General features: G+C 33.4%; 1 protein-coding gene across 3 annotated transcripts in view; it reads right to left on the reverse strand.

Annotated features, from left to right (window-relative positions):
• The window catches only part of LOC132552423 (centrosome and spindle pole-associated protein 1-like), an 83,477-nt gene extending 69,414 nt beyond the window's left edge, over window positions 1-14,063 (reverse strand). For all 3 annotated transcript variants that reach the window (XM_060216595.1, XM_060216594.1, XM_060216593.1), the window contains exons 1-4: window positions 14,010-14,063; window positions 13,486-13,686; window positions 12,669-12,788; window positions 10,955-11,128 (exon numbers count right to left, since the gene is read on the reverse strand). In XM_060216595.1, the coding sequence (XP_060072578.1) occupies window positions 10,955-11,128; window positions 12,669-12,788; window positions 13,486-13,686; window positions 14,010-14,054 (540 nt within the window). In that variant the 5' untranslated portion in view covers window positions 14,055-14,063. The remainder of the gene's footprint in view (window positions 1-10,954; window positions 11,129-12,668; window positions 12,789-13,485; window positions 13,687-14,009) is intronic.
• Window positions 14,064-18,705: the final 4,642 nt, after the last annotated feature.

The following is an 18,705-nucleotide window of genomic DNA, read 5'->3' on the forward strand; positions in this document are numbered from 1 at the left end:
GTCGTGTGGGGTTTTCTCTCCAGGGGTGGTACATTCTATTTAGAAATATGCGGTTCTCCTCGAGCTGTTATATGTAATCAAGTAATTACACGATGTAATTGATGTTCAGCTATAAAATTACGTGACATAAAATTTGTAGCCTCAAACAAGCACTCTCACAACACCACTGTATTATATATATGTAACCTCAAAACAACTCAACTTATGTGTGTTATCCTGACAGATCCATGACATACCCATTTGTACTATCCAATACCCTATAAAAATGATCATCCTACTTAACAGTTTAACGCTTCATCGGTCACCCAGTTCTAACCTAGATCAGCTGAATGTACCACACCAGCAAGCTTGTCCGGGTAATTATTGGGCCATACACAGGTAGTTATCACAGGTAAATACAGTGTATTAGTATAAGAACCAATCACCTTAAAGAGCAGAAAGAATGTCTATGGTTATCAATTAATGTCTGTGAGTTCAGTATTTAGCTTTCTTTCTCCAGAAACATATCTAGATGTATCAGTACCTGATTACACATATATAATATGGTGCTGTTTTTAACAACTTATACCTTAACACTGCAGAGGTTTATAATTTCAGCATGAAGTTCCACTGGGGTTCATTTATTATCCAAAGAAAAGCCAATGAAGCAAAAATGAAGAACTCACAGAAATTAAATGCGATACAGTATAATATTATGTAAAATCAGTATATCAGTACAAGCTGGCAAGCTGATGATAACAACACTTTATCACAAACAAGTCTCACCTGGTTGACAAACCTCATCCTCTCTACTACATCATTCTTTAAGTAAAGATCATAAAAAATATATTTCAATCCCGACTACTTTCTCCTCCAGCCTATAATTTTGGGTGTTAGGATTTACTTAAAACAAAATTACTTGAAGAAATCATTTTTCCATAATGGAAGAACCATTATTATGTACTTTCAGATTTAAATAGCATGACTTAAGCAATAACAAAAATATACCTGTAGTCTGGTCAATCTTTTAAAGGAATATTTGCAAAAAAATGAGTCAGTGGGCATGTCATCTTACTTGAACATAGGGAGGTAACTGAGAATGGTTGCTAAAGGTAAATGTTAGTTTTCAAGGGTAGGATGCCACAGGCAGTATATAGACAAACATGGTGGCTAGTGTATAATATTTATATAGGAATAGAAACACACGTGATATAAAAAGGGAAGGTGTGTATAGAACCGTTAGCTTTACTAGTCTATAATGTTGTTAGCTTCAAAACATCACAAGAGTTATCTACCTTGGATAACATTTCCTCATTCTGGCGTTGACGGTCAAAATCAACACGCTCTCTCTCCACCTCATACTGGCCTTGAGGTAGGGATTCAAGCAGCTCAGGACGGGCCAGGTCCCGGGGATAGGGGTCAGGCTGTAGCCAAACAAGGGTAGAACTCACTATAATCGAACTTTTCAGTTAATAAAATTCCTTAACTTAAATACTCAATAGGCACTGGTTTCTTAAAAGCCTAAAGTTTAAGATAGAAGTCTTCTAAACACAATCTTTTTATTATCATATTTCTGTAATCTCCTCACATTTCTGTCTTCAGACATTTCATGACCTTGACATAAATCAAAAAATCGTTTCAGTAAAAAGTTAATACAGAGAAGACATTATTCCTCCTCCATGTTATATCTATAACGAATGTGTAAGATCCTTACTTGAACAACCTGAAACAGTTATGAATAAATGTGTTCAGAAATCTTTAAAACAAAATAGAAAAGAAATTATACAATAAGCTTCAGGTAGGTTTGTTTACAGTAACAAGGTAAACAACTTCAGGTAAAATTTGATATCATCTTCAGACTGTATTGTTATATATGTACTGAGAACTGTTGTTTCAGGTACGACTTTCAATTATCTTCAGTCTAGATTAAAAAGCAAGCATTTTTTAGAAGTTTTGTTCATGTCAAAATTGCTGGGAATGGATGAAATGAGTGAAGTGAACAATGAAAATGGAACACAGATATATCTGTAAAATGTTTTCATGTAAGTAAAAGCTGGAATGCAATAGTAATGGGTAAGTAAATAAATCTATTTCAATAAAAACACTCAAAAAACATATTAAGATCATCACCATCAAAAACCAGCTTACATAATTTGTTAATTTCCAATCAGAGTATGTTCATATTAGACAAAAGGCAGTCATTCTTATCAATATTAAATACATCATTACACATTTCTGTGTTTGCAGTGAAAACCTTACACATTTCTGTGTTTGCAGTGAAAACCTATCATTAAATCAGTGTTTTAAGAAAACATTATATTAACTATGATATACATATCTATATCGACGCATCCTTGGGATGATAGACAGACCAAGGATTGTAAAATCTCTTCATACACAATGATTGTAGTTCCTCATGTATCAAATCATAAGTTACAAAATGGTACAGGTGGCATTCTCCACTTTATTAACATCTGTCACACAAAAAGGTTTCTGTATAATTCTAACTACATGATTAAAGTGTGCACTTATATAATGTGCTGTAGTACAAATAAACTTCATTAAATTGTAAAAATGAAACTAATTTAAAACATGAAAATCTATCTGACAATCAAACCATAAGCAAAATAAAAAGTGCAAGGAAACAAATATAACACTATATATATATACCTGTGTTAAAGATTACAACACTATACTGGATAATATTAAACACTTCCTACATGTCATACAAATTATTTACTACTATGATGTCCATTACATGTAGGATGACACGTAAATATATACAATGTGTCTCACTATGGTAATAAATACTAACTACAATAACAAGAAATACAAACTGTAAAAAAAAGTACATTTTTGTATCAAATGTATATAAATATTCATTAAATCTAACTTTATGTGAAAGTTAAAATCTATCTTTAGCTAATACAAACATATTGTTAAAAAAAATTGATATACAAACAATGTTCATAAAATTTAACTTACTATGACAGTGTACACATTTTCTAAACATATGTGTAAGGGAAAAAGATACTAATGTACGTTAAAACTAAATATTGACAGGTATACCTCAAGTGTTTTATATAGTTCTTGGAGCTTTTTCTCAAAAGCAGTTGTCCCCCTTCCTTGATGTTCACTATCATATTGCTACAGAATAAAAACAAGTCTATTCTGTAAATGGTTACAGATCATATAGATAGGATTTAAAGCAGTGAATTTTTTTTCCATATAATTAAATCCGATGTTTTTTTAAATTATGCTTACGTAAAAAGGAAAGATGAATAAATGTTTTTTGTTCAAAAATGCCTGTTGTTGTAAAAGTAAGAACACAGCAGGAGATCTGGGAGACATCAATGACTGTCAACAGTTTGGTACCTGAGTAAAGTCTCTTTGCTTTGGGTCAGACATGACTTTATTGTCTCTTGTATCAAGCTCTCCTGGGACAAAAGTAGACTCTGTTCCTTTTCTGTTTGGATTTTTCGATTTAAGCTAAAAGAGGTTTAGAGTTGAATTTTAGATGAAATCTTTTACACACAAATCGAAATATTGTAGTCATGTTTATTTTGTTATAATCTGATAGGATTCTTTTTCTAGTTTTAAGAAATTTATTTTAAAATACCGGTATCTTGGATACAAGACACATATTATTTCGGTACTTCAAAAAATCAGTCTTGCTATTTTCCATATAATACTAAATGTTTATATGTATTCTGTAATATGATCACTTGTATACAAATCAAAATTGTTTACATGATATGCTGACAATAGGAAAACTAAAGACAGTTAGAAATTAAATATAAGATCAGACAGAAGCCAGATACCTGGCCAATCATTTCATTGTATTCGCGACGTCTCTCCTCCATCAATCGTCGCCGCTCCTTCTCATGACCAGATATAGGTAGACTTATGGCCTCCCCTTCAAGAGGATTACGACCAGATTTCTCCGAATTTTTCTACAAGGTTTTCAATTCAATGAAATAAGTAATGTATGGTATAAATATGTTGATACATATGTCCATATACTGTAAAATCCTAAATTAAAAAGATTTATTTTCAGATTTCTTGTTATTCTTAATCCTCGAATTCATATATCTACGAAGTGTTAAAGTTAGTGAAGGTAAATTCATTGAGCTATGTTTATCCACAAAATCACCAGAATAATTGATTAAAAAAATATAGTAAATAAATCTTGTCTCGAATCTTTCTACAAATATTACATTTCTGTAAAATTATCTGCTTAAACTAAGACTGCAGAAAAATCAAGAATTGAAAATAATTTCATTATTTGACATGGTAACAAAGCAAGGGACAAGGTAACCTTGCATACATTGTATATAAATATTTCAGATTTTATTTCTTAATGGCATAAGCTAAACTGAAGAATATTAAAAAAGAAAACAACACTATTGGTGACTATGACTACAGAGTATGCTGTGGTGTACCTTTGTGATTGTTTCTATGCTGTTTCCTGTACTTTCCTGTGGTAAATTTTTATGCTGGTCTGTATGGTCATTAAACGACAGATCTTTGTCTTCGCCTTCAATATTGGACCTCTTGTTTGGCTGTCTCTTAAACTAGGATTTTAATAAAGATAACAAATGGAGGTCTGAAACTTATCTTAAGAAAAACATAAAGACTTTCTGTCATGTAACAATTAATAGTTATATAAAAGGAGCATTAAAGTTTTGAAATAATCTACATATGATTAAAAATAATAAATGAATTGTCCAGGTACTATATAATACATTCTACATCCACACTTGAGTGGTACAATGGTACATTGACTAGTGTAACAAGTACCTGTGCCAACAAATCCTTGTACTGTTCTTGTCTTTCTTTTATCATCTGACGACGCTTCTCCTCATGGGCAGACAAAGGTAGACTAATTGCCTCCCCTTGTAAAATGCTTTTGTCCTTGTCTAATGTGTTGTTACCTTGCTACAATAGAGGCATGACATCTGTTTGCAGACGTTACTCTGTTTACATTGTCTCATCTTCTGATTTTCTGCTATTTTATGGGTACACAAACTATTTCCCTGGTACAAATCACATTCATATTTTATAAACATTTCAAAAAAATGTTACAAGACTGAAACATATTTCCTTCAACTTTCAAATTAAAGAAATGACTAAAAACTAAAAAGATTTAAACTCATTCAATAAGAAAATATTTTTGTTTTCTTTTTACAAGTAATATAACTTGTACATTGAACTGGAGCTAAAATTTGACCCACATCTGCCTGATATCCCTAATTGTAGATTATCCTTTTTCTTTTCTGGTTTATCTTGGTCAGTGTTCTAAAATGAGTGGACCTTAAGGACTAGGTATATACCTGAACAATCATTTCATTGTATTCTTTCTTCACCGCCTCTTTAAGCTGCTGGCGTTGACTTTCACGGTCGGACAGAGGTAAACTTATACCTTCCCCTACCAAATCATCGCCATCTTTCTTTTTTGATTGAAGTTTAAGCTAGAATATTGAATTTTAAAGAGGCTGAAAATAGCAACAACTTCCTTTTTCTGTATATTGTGTATAATTCTTTTTTGTAAACCACTATTTCAACTGAAAATGAAATAAAATTACCAGCACATAACTTAACAATACCCAGCCAAATAAAATTACAAAAAACTTAATGATAAAGAACAACATGAAAATACCAACATTAAAATGTGCAAATCTACCTGGTCAACCATTTCATTATACTCTTTGTTCCTCTCCTCCTCCAACTGTTTTTTCCTTTGTTTGTGACCCGAGTCTGAGATACGTAGACTGACCCCCTCCCCTGATAAACTGGTTTTCTTATTGGCCTGCTTCATGCCCTATTCATGTAAGTAGTTGATGATTAAAATGACTACTTATATTTCAAAATTTATCTTTGTGTCTCCTTATACAAATGTACATCTTTACACACAACTGTCATCTATCTTTAAAGAAAAATATCATAATATATAATTTGAACTTGTTGCAAAATCACACAAAAACTTTACACAAAAGATATTTAGGGATAAGATGTTTCATCATCAAAGTAAAACTTATACTGAGGATTTGCTACTGGTGACTGTTGTGTTATATTTCTGTCTTCTTTGGGTTTTTTTTTATGTTTGTGACTAGAGTCCCTGATACAGAGACTTGTCCTCTCCTCTGATAAATAGCTTTCTTTTCTGACTTGCTTTATATTCTATTCAATGAGGAGTGTAATTATCTTAAAAAATATACTACTTTACACATAACTGATTTGTTAATGTATGTAATATGCTTCAACAATATTACAAAATATAGTTTGCAATATGATAAGATATTTATCTGACAGTGTCATGACAAAATCTAATCCTGTAACATTTTACAATTTTGTAGTCTACAACAAAAAACATGACACCTTGTCACAGAATGAACATCTAGAAACACAAAAATGTGCGTATGTACCTGGGTGACCATTGCATTATACTCTTTGTTCCTCTCCTCCTCCAAATGTTTTTTCCGTTGTTTGTGACCCGAGTCCGAGATACGCAGACTGGCCCCCTCCCCTGATAAATTGGTTTCTTTACTGGCTTGCTTTAAATTCTATTTAAAAATGTGTGTAATTTGTTTAAAAAAAGATATACAATTTTTTTAAAGAACTGAAGGATACATATATGTAATATGCTTCAACATTAGAAGGTGATCTAATTTGTAATACAAAGCTTTGTTTCAACATATCATTTTACACAAATACATTTATAATAACTACCAATTTATAACAAAAATATACAACTGTTTGTCACAAAAAAATTATATTAAGTCTAAAATGTGCATTTATACCTTTACAACTATTTCATTATATTCTCTGTTTCTTTCCTGCTCCAGTAATTTTCTCCTCTGTTGATGACCCGAGTCTGATATACCTAGACTCACCCTCTCACCTAATGTTTCAGGTTTCTTTCTGGTTTGCTTTGTGTCCTATGTATGAAAATCAGATTTTTTTCTTGATAATGAACAAAAAAAAAGTAATAATTATTTGAAAATACTTGGAGAGCAGGTAAACTCTTCTGCTATGTGGGTAGAATTACTATTCTATACCACATTTTACAATTATCAAATTGGTAATACCTGTGTGGTTTTTTTTTCATTTCAAATTGCCCTACAAATTAGCATAAATTAACGTTTAATTAACAGAAAAACAAAATCGAATAACAGCTAGCTACATGTATCAAAAATTGTTACGTTAAAATCTCATATCAATGGCAAATATTATATTGTAAAAAAGTAAGTGGCGATACATGTACAGAAAAAATGTCAATATTTCTTTAAAAAAAGAGAATTTTCAGAGAAAAATAGAAAATTTCTAGAAATCTAAATTGTGTTTTTAAAGCTGAGCTATCATTACTTTATAATCTGTTTCCTTCCTCCTCCTCCTGTTTTTTTTCTGTTTAGAACCAGACTGATATATACAGACTAACCCCTTGCCCTGATAAGACCACTTCCCTATCTACCTGTTTTTTACTCTGTATGAGTGTAATTTCAGATATGACCACAAAAAAATCTGTCATAATTACCAATTCTACAATTCTACTTTTTCTATCCCCTACAATATAAAACTCAAACTGAAAACCATTTCTGTTTCATTTTAGTTTTCAAGAAGTAAAATCAGGACTGTGCCTTGGCCACCATTTTATGACATTGTCCGAGTTCCTCCTTCTCTATGTGTTTTCCACTTCTGCTTGTGGCCCGAGCGTGTGATATCTCAAACTAATTAATTTTGCTTTCATGTCTGATTGTTTTCTTTTTCATATTGTTTCCTTGTAACAATAATACAAACTTGAGAACAATAATGAATATTGCAAGGATTGGTATGGGACTCACATAGAGCTAAGTAATGAATAAGTTTTAATATCATATTTGAATTTTGCCTTGAAAACAAGATCTATCGAGAAAAAACACTTAATTAAAAATGAAAAAAAAAAAACTTTGAAAGTGCTGAAGTACCTGGGCGACCAATTCATTATACTCTTTATTTCTCTCCTCCTCAAGCTGTTTTTTTCGCTGTTTGTGACCCGAGTCTGAGACGCGCAGACTCAACCCCTCCCCTGAATATTCTTGTTTGGTTCTGTCCTTTTTATTGTCCTGGTGGTAGCATTTGTACATAAATTTGGTAAATTTTAAAACTTGCCTAATTTACAAAATGCAAATGATTGAATAATAAAACTTTTTCATATCTATGATGAAAATAACTGTAATTTTAAAAATTCCAAAAAGCAGATTAATATCAACACATATCATACGCATGTGACAAATCGTTTAAGCTATCATTTCTTTATTTCCATTGGTATCAACTACAAAATTGCAAAAATTAAATAATAGAAAGAAAATAAAATTATTACTGAGCATGCACTAATTCTGAATAAAGATATGTGTAGCAGCAAAAACTAAAATCTATTGGACCCCTGTCATCCTGTTTTAAAAAGTGTAAAATTATTTCATAAGTTAGCTATAAAAAATATTCTCTAGTTTACTGAACCTTTGTGGAAATCTTAAAACTGCATCATGGTTGTTCTGCATATTAACAATACAACTTTAAACGAGTCTAACAAAACAAACTATCCCCACTATACACAAAGATAATAGGCCAGGTCATCACCATACACACAAAGTCATTCACAGTGCAGGAATACCTGTGCCAGAATAGCATTATATTCTTGATTTCTCTCCTCCATCAACTTTTTCTTTCGTTGTTTATGACTAGATATTGGTAGGCTAACACCTTCTTCAACAACAATCTTATCTTTCCGATGTTCCTCTGTTGTCTTTTTAAGAAACACAACAAAATGATTACAACATCATTAATCAATTTCTTTTCTTTTTAAATCCAAATACATACAGAGCAGAATTGTACAGTTCAATCAAATTTTATCTTTTCACAAGAAATAGCAATCCATAATTACTTGAAACCAATCCCGACAGTACAAATCAATCATTCATTGATAAGGATTTTCACAATACATGTCAACTATAAAAATCTCTCACCTGTATAGAAATCAAGGTAGGTAATCAATTTTAGGCATATAGCCAACATTTCACTGTTATATGACCTTTACATGATAATGCTAGACATATATAAACAGCAGCATGATTTAAGTCACTTATTACATAACACACGGCCGAAGATATTCGTCCCTACAACAGGTGAACACTGTAACACACAGACAATGTTAAAAGCCATGACACAAATGTTAATAAGCTGTTAAGAAGACACCTCTGACATTCTGCCTAATTTGACTCGGTATATAGAGTCCCAGGTGCTGGTAATACATGTACATACAGACAAATTACTGGCTTTTCCTTATAAAGCCATTTTGTTTAAAAGTTCCTAGCTGTTGATAGGACTTTAAGCAAATAAATTCAAAACTTCCTGATAACCCTGAAAGATCATCTCTATAGGTCTGCATGGCACTAATATGTATTTATAATTGTTCTGATGTTGACCTAGCTTTCTGTCATAAATGTATTACCACATCACACTTCTATCCTACTACATTAACCCACATTAATGTCACACCTTTCACCCACATCAGTGGCAGTCCTATGTACCTTAGTTCTCCTCCTCTGTTCCAGCTGCCGCTCTTCATGAGCTCCATACCCTGGGATGTGCTCAGAGGATGGACGTTGTCTCCTTGGGACTGCCTCCTCTGCATAGTCATCGAACCTGACATGGACAGTAGATGGTCTGCCTTCCTCCAATAATCTCTTTGACTCCTCTAACTGTCTGTACTGTTCTTCCTCAAATTCTTGTTTTCTTCGTTTCTCTTCAGCCTCCCTCTGCCGCCCCTTCTCCAGCAGCTTAAACATCCCTTCATCCTGTTGTTGTTCTTGCTTCAGCCTCCTCTTCTCTTCTGCTTCTTGCCTATTCTTATCCTCTATCTGTCGTTTGACGCTCTCCTGGTGTTTTCTCTCACGTAATTTTTTTTCTTCTTCCTCAAGTTGTCTTCTGGCTGCTATCAGTTTTTTTGCTTCCTGTTCTTCCTTTCTCCGCTCTGCATCTCTTTGTCTCTCCTCCTCCATCTGCCTCCTGGTATCTTTTTCAAGTTTCTCTTTTATCCTCCTCTTTTCTTCCAACTCTTGACGTCGTTTAACAATCTCAAGCTGCTTTCTAATATTTTCATCATTTTCAAGTTCTACTTCTCTGCGCCTCTTTGCCTCTTCCTTCAGGTGGCGCTGATGTTCCACATGTCTCCGCACATCCTCATCATATGTCTGAGGTTCGGGCCTATTCTGGTTTCTGTCTTCAAAATGAGGCTGTGGCCTTGACCCTTGACCCTGATACGAATCTGACTAGTTAGCATGCTAAATCACATCCATGAAAAAATCTGATTTCTGTTAGCAGTAACGAGCAAAACTTTGTCTGAAAACTAGCACCATGCACAGGGAAACAGTAAAGTCCCTCCATTCCGAGATTACTTTTGTATATATATCACCTAAAGATACTTCAGACTGAATGAAACGCAATAAAACAGTTTGCCTTAAATTAGCTATATTACATTTATTCTTTTCCATGGATTTATATGAGAAATGAACATGATGATGTAGATGATGTTTTTCAAGCCTGCAATGTATGCTTGCTACGTTTTGCTGTATATCATATATATAAAACAATACCACACACCAGAAAATGTATAGGTACACAACTGATTCTACCAGGTCTAACCCAGTGACTACAGACCACTGACACAGGTCTAATTCTCTACATGATGATATTTACTCCCTCTGACCACTGCTGGGGGTCATACAGCAACAGGTGCTTGTGTTTGTGTAGTGTCCCATTATGAGACACACCATATCCACCTGTGAATTCAACAAAAGTTTAAAAAGAAAATATCAAATTATCATGTTCTTCTGTAATCTTTCTGGGGTGTTGAGTTTCCATCAAACTGCTTTGAACGTGTCTCTGAACTTGTCTGGAAAAAAAGTTTCGTTTTCTGTAATACTACATTAAAACTCACCTGTGGTTGCTGTCTGTAGTCCTCCTGGGGTGGGGGATATCTATCTGAGAAGCCTGGGCCATAGTCATCGAGTCTAGGACTGAGGTCCACAGGCGGCCTTCGCTCCTCATATGAATTACGTGGTGAAAAATCATCCAACTCTCTCTTTAGAGCATCTTGTTGTTGTTGTCTTCGCTGATAAAAGAAAACAGATATCACATGGAACCTTTGTTGTACCCCAATACTTCCATCTTAAAAAAATATGCATAAATGTATACCTATAAATTTGGCAACACAATTACAATACAATACAGAAATTTTTTATCAATCTGGAGAACTAATTTTTTTCAACTCATTACATACAAAAAAAAAAGGTATTTACTTTCCATTTAGTTTTAAATTGAATGAAATTATACCAGATCTTTTACACTGATGATATCAACATTATGAATACTTTGAATCATATTATCACTTATGTAGTTTTCTTTGTAAAAGACAAAATTCTCTGAAAATGTTATACTAGTATTTTGTTAAAAAGAAATCAGAAGAAAGGAAGCCTTCATGTACAGCAGTTACAGTTTCGCTCGTCATAATCTTCAAAGCTCCTGATATAACAGAGTCTGAGTAGGAAGGTACTTAATTTAAATAAACCATTTCTTAACATTTCTTCTCATGTCCTGCTGGAACTACGCTGGCCTGTTTTAAACAATTCTATAAGGTGGATATTTTATATAAGGGCTAATCATGCAATACATTAGATATCCAATCACAATTTTTAACACAACAATGACTTTACTAGATTTTTTTTCAAATTAAATTAAAATTTCACAATTTCCATAATTAGAATTACCAAACAAAAACAGAAGAGTTTTTCTTTATGTTTTGAAACTGTGAGAAATTAAAAAGCATCAGTTACCTACTTACAGGTAATTCTGAGAATAATTACACTATGTTGACTTTCCCATTCAAACAGACTCTGCCAAAATTGGTAAGAAAAATCTCCTTCATAAGCGGGGAAAACTCTCTTATTCAGTATCCCCAGGACATCAAAAGATACAGTTCTGAAATGGTTTGCAGATTTTTCTGGTCAACACCAACATTAGTGATTATGGATAAATGAAAGAAAAAAATAAAGGAAAGGAACAAAACATAACATGACTGTGTATTTGTTTGTGAATATAAATGTGATCCCCTGAAATTGATGTACAAAGTGCTTTGTAAAAGACTTAACATGCAAAAATTGTGATGTGCATTCTTGGATTTTGAGGGTGTAAACCTTTTTTCACATTCACAAATCTGTCACCTTTCTTCACAAAAAAACCCCATGATTTGCAAGCTCCTATTCCAGCCAGGAATTTCACACCTACTTTCCTACCAAATACATGTATGACCAAGTTCCATTCACAAACACTTTCACCCTAAATAGCTCATAACTCTGAAGAGCCATTAGAATCAATTGACAGTACACTGACTGTCCATCTGAACACAATCTCTGTATTGTATACATATAAAAAAAAAAGAGACAAATTTCTTGCTCTGTCTGTGGCAATGTGATCAACTTTAAAGTCCACATTTCAATGATTTCCTGAAAAGAGAAACAGATTTTTCAATGTCCCTAAAACCTACAACATATATAATATTAATACATAAGGCAATCAAAGGCCATGTAGTCTGATAAGTCACTTGTTTTTATTGACCTTGACCCAGTCATTGATCGTATGACCTTGACGTATACCTGCAGCTCTTCAACTTCTTCTGGACGTGTAGGTAGATCTCTTATCCTTGCTCGTATACGGTCAGCCTGGAGCTGCATCCCTGGGTCACTGAATTCTGGTGAGGGCGACCTACGTCGGGGCTGGAACAGAATAGATGGGCGTGGTGGGTGGTGCTGGCATAGTACATTAGTATGTAACATTCATTAGTATTGGGTAAGTGGCATTTTGCTAAAGGAATTTTCAGGTGAAAAGATTAGGAAATGAGAGACAGGCAAATACTCCTAAAACTGATGCAATGTAATAATTCTAGTCTTTACTATATCAATCAATTTTTGGCATGTTTGTTATGTAAAAGTGCTTAGTTTAAGCTCATGTCTCTAATGTCTTTTGTACGATATGGAAGTCTGTATTCCTTAAGATCCTGTCATAACATTAATTTTAATCTCTATATTGATTATCTGTGATCACAGCCATTATTGCTTTGTTACACTTAGAAATTGATGTTGTTTCCATACCTTTTCTTGTAAATCATAGATATTTCTGAAGTTTTGGCTAAATCTCAGAATATTACTGTTCAGTAAATCACTCACAAATAATGCTATCTCTCACAAATGCTGTTTCATGTTACTTCAATGTTCTGTACAATCCTAAAGGTGATGCACCTCTCTGAATCTCCCTCCCCCTCCCTCCTCACTTTCCCTCCCTCTTTCCCTTGGTTTATTGTAGGACAAATAACACTAAGTACAATATAACAATTGTGACATGTTAGTTCTAGCTATACAGCCAACATACATATTTTGATGCAGGAAATTTGAATTTTTAAATCTATATAGATACCTGTGTGTTCTGAGGTCGGACATCTCTCACTGCTGGTTGTTGGGCCAACATCTTACTGAACTGTTTCTGTTTCCTCTCATCGATTTGGCTTTGGTATTCCTTGCGATCTGTTGCCTCCGCTCTTCGAGGTGAGATATTGGTAAGAGGGAGTTTGTTGGGATAGTCTCTCTTCATCTTAATCAAAGCTTGTTCACGTTTTTGCTATGAAATGATCAGGAGAATGTTATTTCACCAACTGACTGCGATATTCAGCAATAGGAATGTAACCTTTCCATTAAGATTATGAGAGAAGATTTGACTGGGACTGGATAAAACTCCAAGTTAAACAATGTCTTTGACTTGTTAGAGTTTGAGATAGCTAAGTTTAGTGTAGGAGTAATCACATAAATGTTTAATTTGCTCGTAGCTTGTTTGATTTCAAACATATTTCTCTATTGTCCAATAAAATACTCTCTAGATGAAACAGAATCTCTGGTTAAGTAGAGTCTGTCTGCTGGCATTCTAGACAGTTGACTTTATCATACCTTTTCTAAGTCCTCCTTGTATTGTCTCCTGCGGTCAGGTTCCATTTCTCGTTTAAACTCCTCATACTCCCCAAATTTCATGCCCTCTAATGGGGGTGTTGGTTCCTTCTTCAGGACACGCCCCTGGTTCTAAAGCAGATTTTACAATTGGTCAACCATCATTCAGCATGCAAGTGTTCCATCTTAACTTGTTTCATTCTTCATCCACTTCATTATTCCATATCTTTGTTTGTTAATCTTTTTTTTTTATTTTTGTTATAGCTTATAAAATTTGTACTTTGATAAATTCACAACTGTACATAGGTCTCATGAAATATCCTGAAAGTTTCAGTGAGAACAGCATTTCAGTTATAATGAAGCCCTCTTTAGATAATTTGATAATTTACATCATTACTAAATAGAAGAAAACTGTGCAGCATTCCATCAACCCTACATCTATCACCATCTGACTTTAGAAATCCTTGGCTTAGACACCAACAAGTACATGGTAAGGTGATGCTGTTACTGTGTACTTCATCCATCCTCTGATCAAATACCATGGACCACAAACAACTACTGTAGACCGTTACAAATTTTTCTAGATTTAAAGTTGGGTTTTTGTATGTGGAATTTACTTTTATACCTTTATCATTAAAAACCTGAATCTTAAAAATTAAAAGTTTGTCATGACTGCTAATGAATGACTGTGGAATTGAAGAACAAATATACAGATCAGTCTTTATATAAAATCACCCACATGAGATGATCACAAGCTTTACCTGTTTAATTTTGAGGTATTTATTGTAATCTTTGCGTTTATCATCTTGAAATCCTTTTTCCCACTCTCCAAAGTTGACAGTATGTTTCTTGCCTCTGTTGCCCTGCTGAGCAGGAAGCTGGGTCTGTCCAGTTTGATCCCAGGTTAATCTACCACTGGGCGCACCAGGCTGGCCCTTAAGTGGCAAGGAAGCAGAAAATGAGACAGGACTGATAATATACCACTAACAAGTGAACCAACCAGACTGGTAGGACCTGCTAAATGGCAGACAGCCGTCTACAGCTGAGTGAGTGTTAGTGGCTAAATCATACACTGGCAAAAAACACATTCACCGATTAATGGTGAGTTGTTGTCAAACTAGCCATTAAACACAATCACTCTGTATGGAACACTGTTTACCTACCTCATATTTCAGAGAGAAGATAGAGTATTTCTCATGAAACAGCGCAACAAACAACCGCATAACTTTAAACCAAATGATAAGATACCAAAGATATGACAACTAAACAATACAGACACTTGTAAGTAAGTACTGTCACTAAAATAGCTCTAATTATTGTACCATATTTCTGACGAAGGGATATAATCCGAAGATGTGACATTATACATGTACAATCAAGGTAAAACCAAAATAATTTTATTATGAATATGATTACATCATACTACTAAAACCACAGGGTGCAATTGTCTCCAAAGATAAACACAGGGAAACCTACCCAATGTCATGTGGTTATAGTAGTATGTATTCTGAATGAAATATCTTAGTTTCACAACTATTGTACAAAACCAAGCAAGGATCATTTGAAATAATCTTTGTAAGATACTTATAATTTTTTATCCTCTTGGGGTGAAAAATGGGAATCCTTATCTATGGGGGAAGATACTGAAGTTTGGTGAATACAACGCTTGTAGAGAGTTTAGCAACTAATAATCTCAAGCCTGTTTGTAAAATTAAGAATATTCCTCCTTGGTTGACATCACTATCTAGGAATCCCTCTGTTCTCAAAACCTATGGTGAGACAAGGAAATGACATACCAGCAAAAGAATTGAAAGACCTCTTCAGGGCAACTGGAAATTATTTGTAACAGGGCAATACTTGTGACACAAGGAAACAGGATTCACAACAGGGCATCACTTGAAACACTCTCTGTAATATATAAGTGATTTCCCAAAAGGCCATCACTTGACACACACTCTGTAAGGTGTAAGATAACCAAGTTCCAAACAGGCATTGCTTGTGATATAAGATAACTGGATTCCCAACAGGGCATCACAAGAGACACAAACATGTACATACCTTAAGAATGAAAACTTAATCAGTTATTAACTAGCTAGAGTATTATTTGGCTAAAAGCAAACTCCACACATTTTTTTTTCTAAATCTTCAATCCAAATTTTAGTTGTGGTTAACCTTACTTAAGACATCTGTTCTAAGTTGACCTAAATTCTTTATCTGTGTCTTTTTTTAGTTTTCAAGAGTAAAACTTTCAATATCTAAAGTATCAGATACTACCAGCTATACTCCTTTTCACAACCTCTTACCTTAAAATAACACAGTAATCTAAGTCTTCTTTTTTCTCGTAAATGTTGAAATTATGCATTGCAAAGAAATTTCAATATTGATTTACAAAATAACGGATAATATTTCTTCCATATTAGGGAGGATCAAATTGGTAAACATGTTTTGTAATATGTCTATTATTCAATAAGTATGAAGCAGATTTGAAAGTCATGAAATAGAGAATACTCAAAGAGAGGTCAGATTAAAAATGAAATTTTTCCAAACTATCGTTTCTGTACAGTGGTGGATCTAGATTTTTTCTCATGACTACAGCAAGCATGTGTAGCTTTGTTGATTTTCATCAAAAAATAAATCAAACATATATAGCAAGAAAACTTCTGGATCAAGCACTGTTGTGTAGTTTACAATATCAAAGGAGGGTAGTACACACAAGTAACATCTACATCACTACACAACACTGGTCAGCCACAGTACCACATACTTGTTAGGTTTAGCAAGGAATGTCACTGAAAGTTATAATCAGAACAATCTACAGTGACAGTCTGTACTCTGTGTCAGAGGAAATTCAATTACAGTATACCCCAGAATATAATTAGTTATTAATTACTTATTTTCCAAATTTCTTTAAACATTTTTTTCAAATACTTAAGTGTAAGGACATGCAAAGTTAATGTGTTGATATCAGAACCACTAAGTTTCTAGTTTATGGTTAAAATGGGTTGTGTTATGTAATGAGATGTAATTCCCCGTTAAGCAGAGTATAACTATGTATGATGACTCTGGGTCATAAATTAGCCTTGTTCAGTTAAAGATGTCTCCCTGTCCTGTACCTTTTGTAGATAGTCCAGATATGCCTGTCTCTTGTTCTCATTCATTTCCCTCTTAACAACATCATAGTCGTACAAATCTCTTGGAGACTGCTGTAAGTTCTAGCAAAGCAATACAAACTATAATGTCTAATGATATAAATTAGTTTAGACACACTGCAACACAAATCTGGCAAACCATAGTGAAAATAGCTACAGAGGACACTACCATTTAAGGAAAAACTTTTGAGAGAAGGACATATTTAGGTTAAAGATGTCACTATTTTGAAGAGAAAAGGTCACGGGATATCGTTATTGATTTTGTTGTTTCATATATGTCTTCAATTAGAAATTCAACATTTATCAGAACTGGGACAGTTTACCTACATGGCTTTTGATATGTTGACAGCATACATGTATAATAATGCTCTCCACAACAATGGCTGGTCAGAATCAATATGGATGAAAGGTTCTACACTATATATCAAGTAACAATAAGAAGGAAAAAATGCTGTATCATGTTAAATTATTTCTTTGCACTGTAAGTGTGTCCTTCATAGATATTTCACTATTTTGTTTACAACTCAGCTGTGACCTCTGTCTGTCTGTCGGTACGACACATTTTATTTACATTTAACAATGTAAACAACCATCTTTATCATGGAAATGAATATGACATTAAAAACATTAAGCTTAATGTAATAGATAAACAATAAAAACTGTTACCTAAGCCAATTACAATTCTCCTTACACTGAAATAGCTGTCTTTCAAGTTAGCCATATCCGAAGACCGTTTTATAAAATTATACTGGTAAAAATACTGTGTCAGTTATCCTTCAGCCGTGAGATGCTGTGATGCAACCAAAAGATCAGAGTCAGTCTTTTTTAGCTCTTGGCTTACTTTTGATGTTTGATAAGTGACATAACTTTTCACTTCATTTCTATCATTACAGAATCTATTCATAGTAAAATAGTTCATCAACTCTCGAAATTCCCTTGTTTCAATCGATCAATTCCACATACCAGAAATACCGATGCAAAGGCCGAAGGGCAAACAGAATCATTATATCATGTGACTGCCAGACTGGGTGAATAGATTTAAAAAAAAAATTAGAAACTTCAGATCTAACTGGAAAGGCAGCTATTTCCCCTCAAAAGAATTATTTTTTAATTCAAGATCAAATATTTCTTTACTACTAAAGCATAATTTGAACTCAGAATTTTTCATAAGTGATATCCTGCTTACATCATACAAATAGAATAAAAGAATGTTCATGTGACAGCTTAGTATGTAAGGAAACATGTGAACAATTAAACATACATTGTACATCTGGAAATAAATTACAATATTAGAAGAACTTGCAGAAATTCTGAACAGGTATGCAAACACATTTATACATTACATATGAAACAAAATAAATCATACACTCAAAATAATACAGGCAAAAGGGGGAGATATTTATCATATCACACCATCATCAATCACCTACAATGTAATAGTAAGTAGCCATCTACATATGTATGTTAATTATGATAAGTGCATGATAATAAAATCAACAATTAAGATAAATACACAAGTGATGTTAACTGTTAAAATGCAATCAATGAAA

The sequence above is a fragment of the Ylistrum balloti genome, unplaced genomic scaffold (assembly GCF_031769215.1).
Source record: "Ylistrum balloti isolate Yb309-2 unplaced genomic scaffold, AGI_CSIRO_Ybal_v1 Utg370248, whole genome shotgun sequence".
NCBI lineage: Eukaryota > Metazoa > Mollusca > Bivalvia > Pectinida > Pectinidae > Ylistrum > Ylistrum balloti.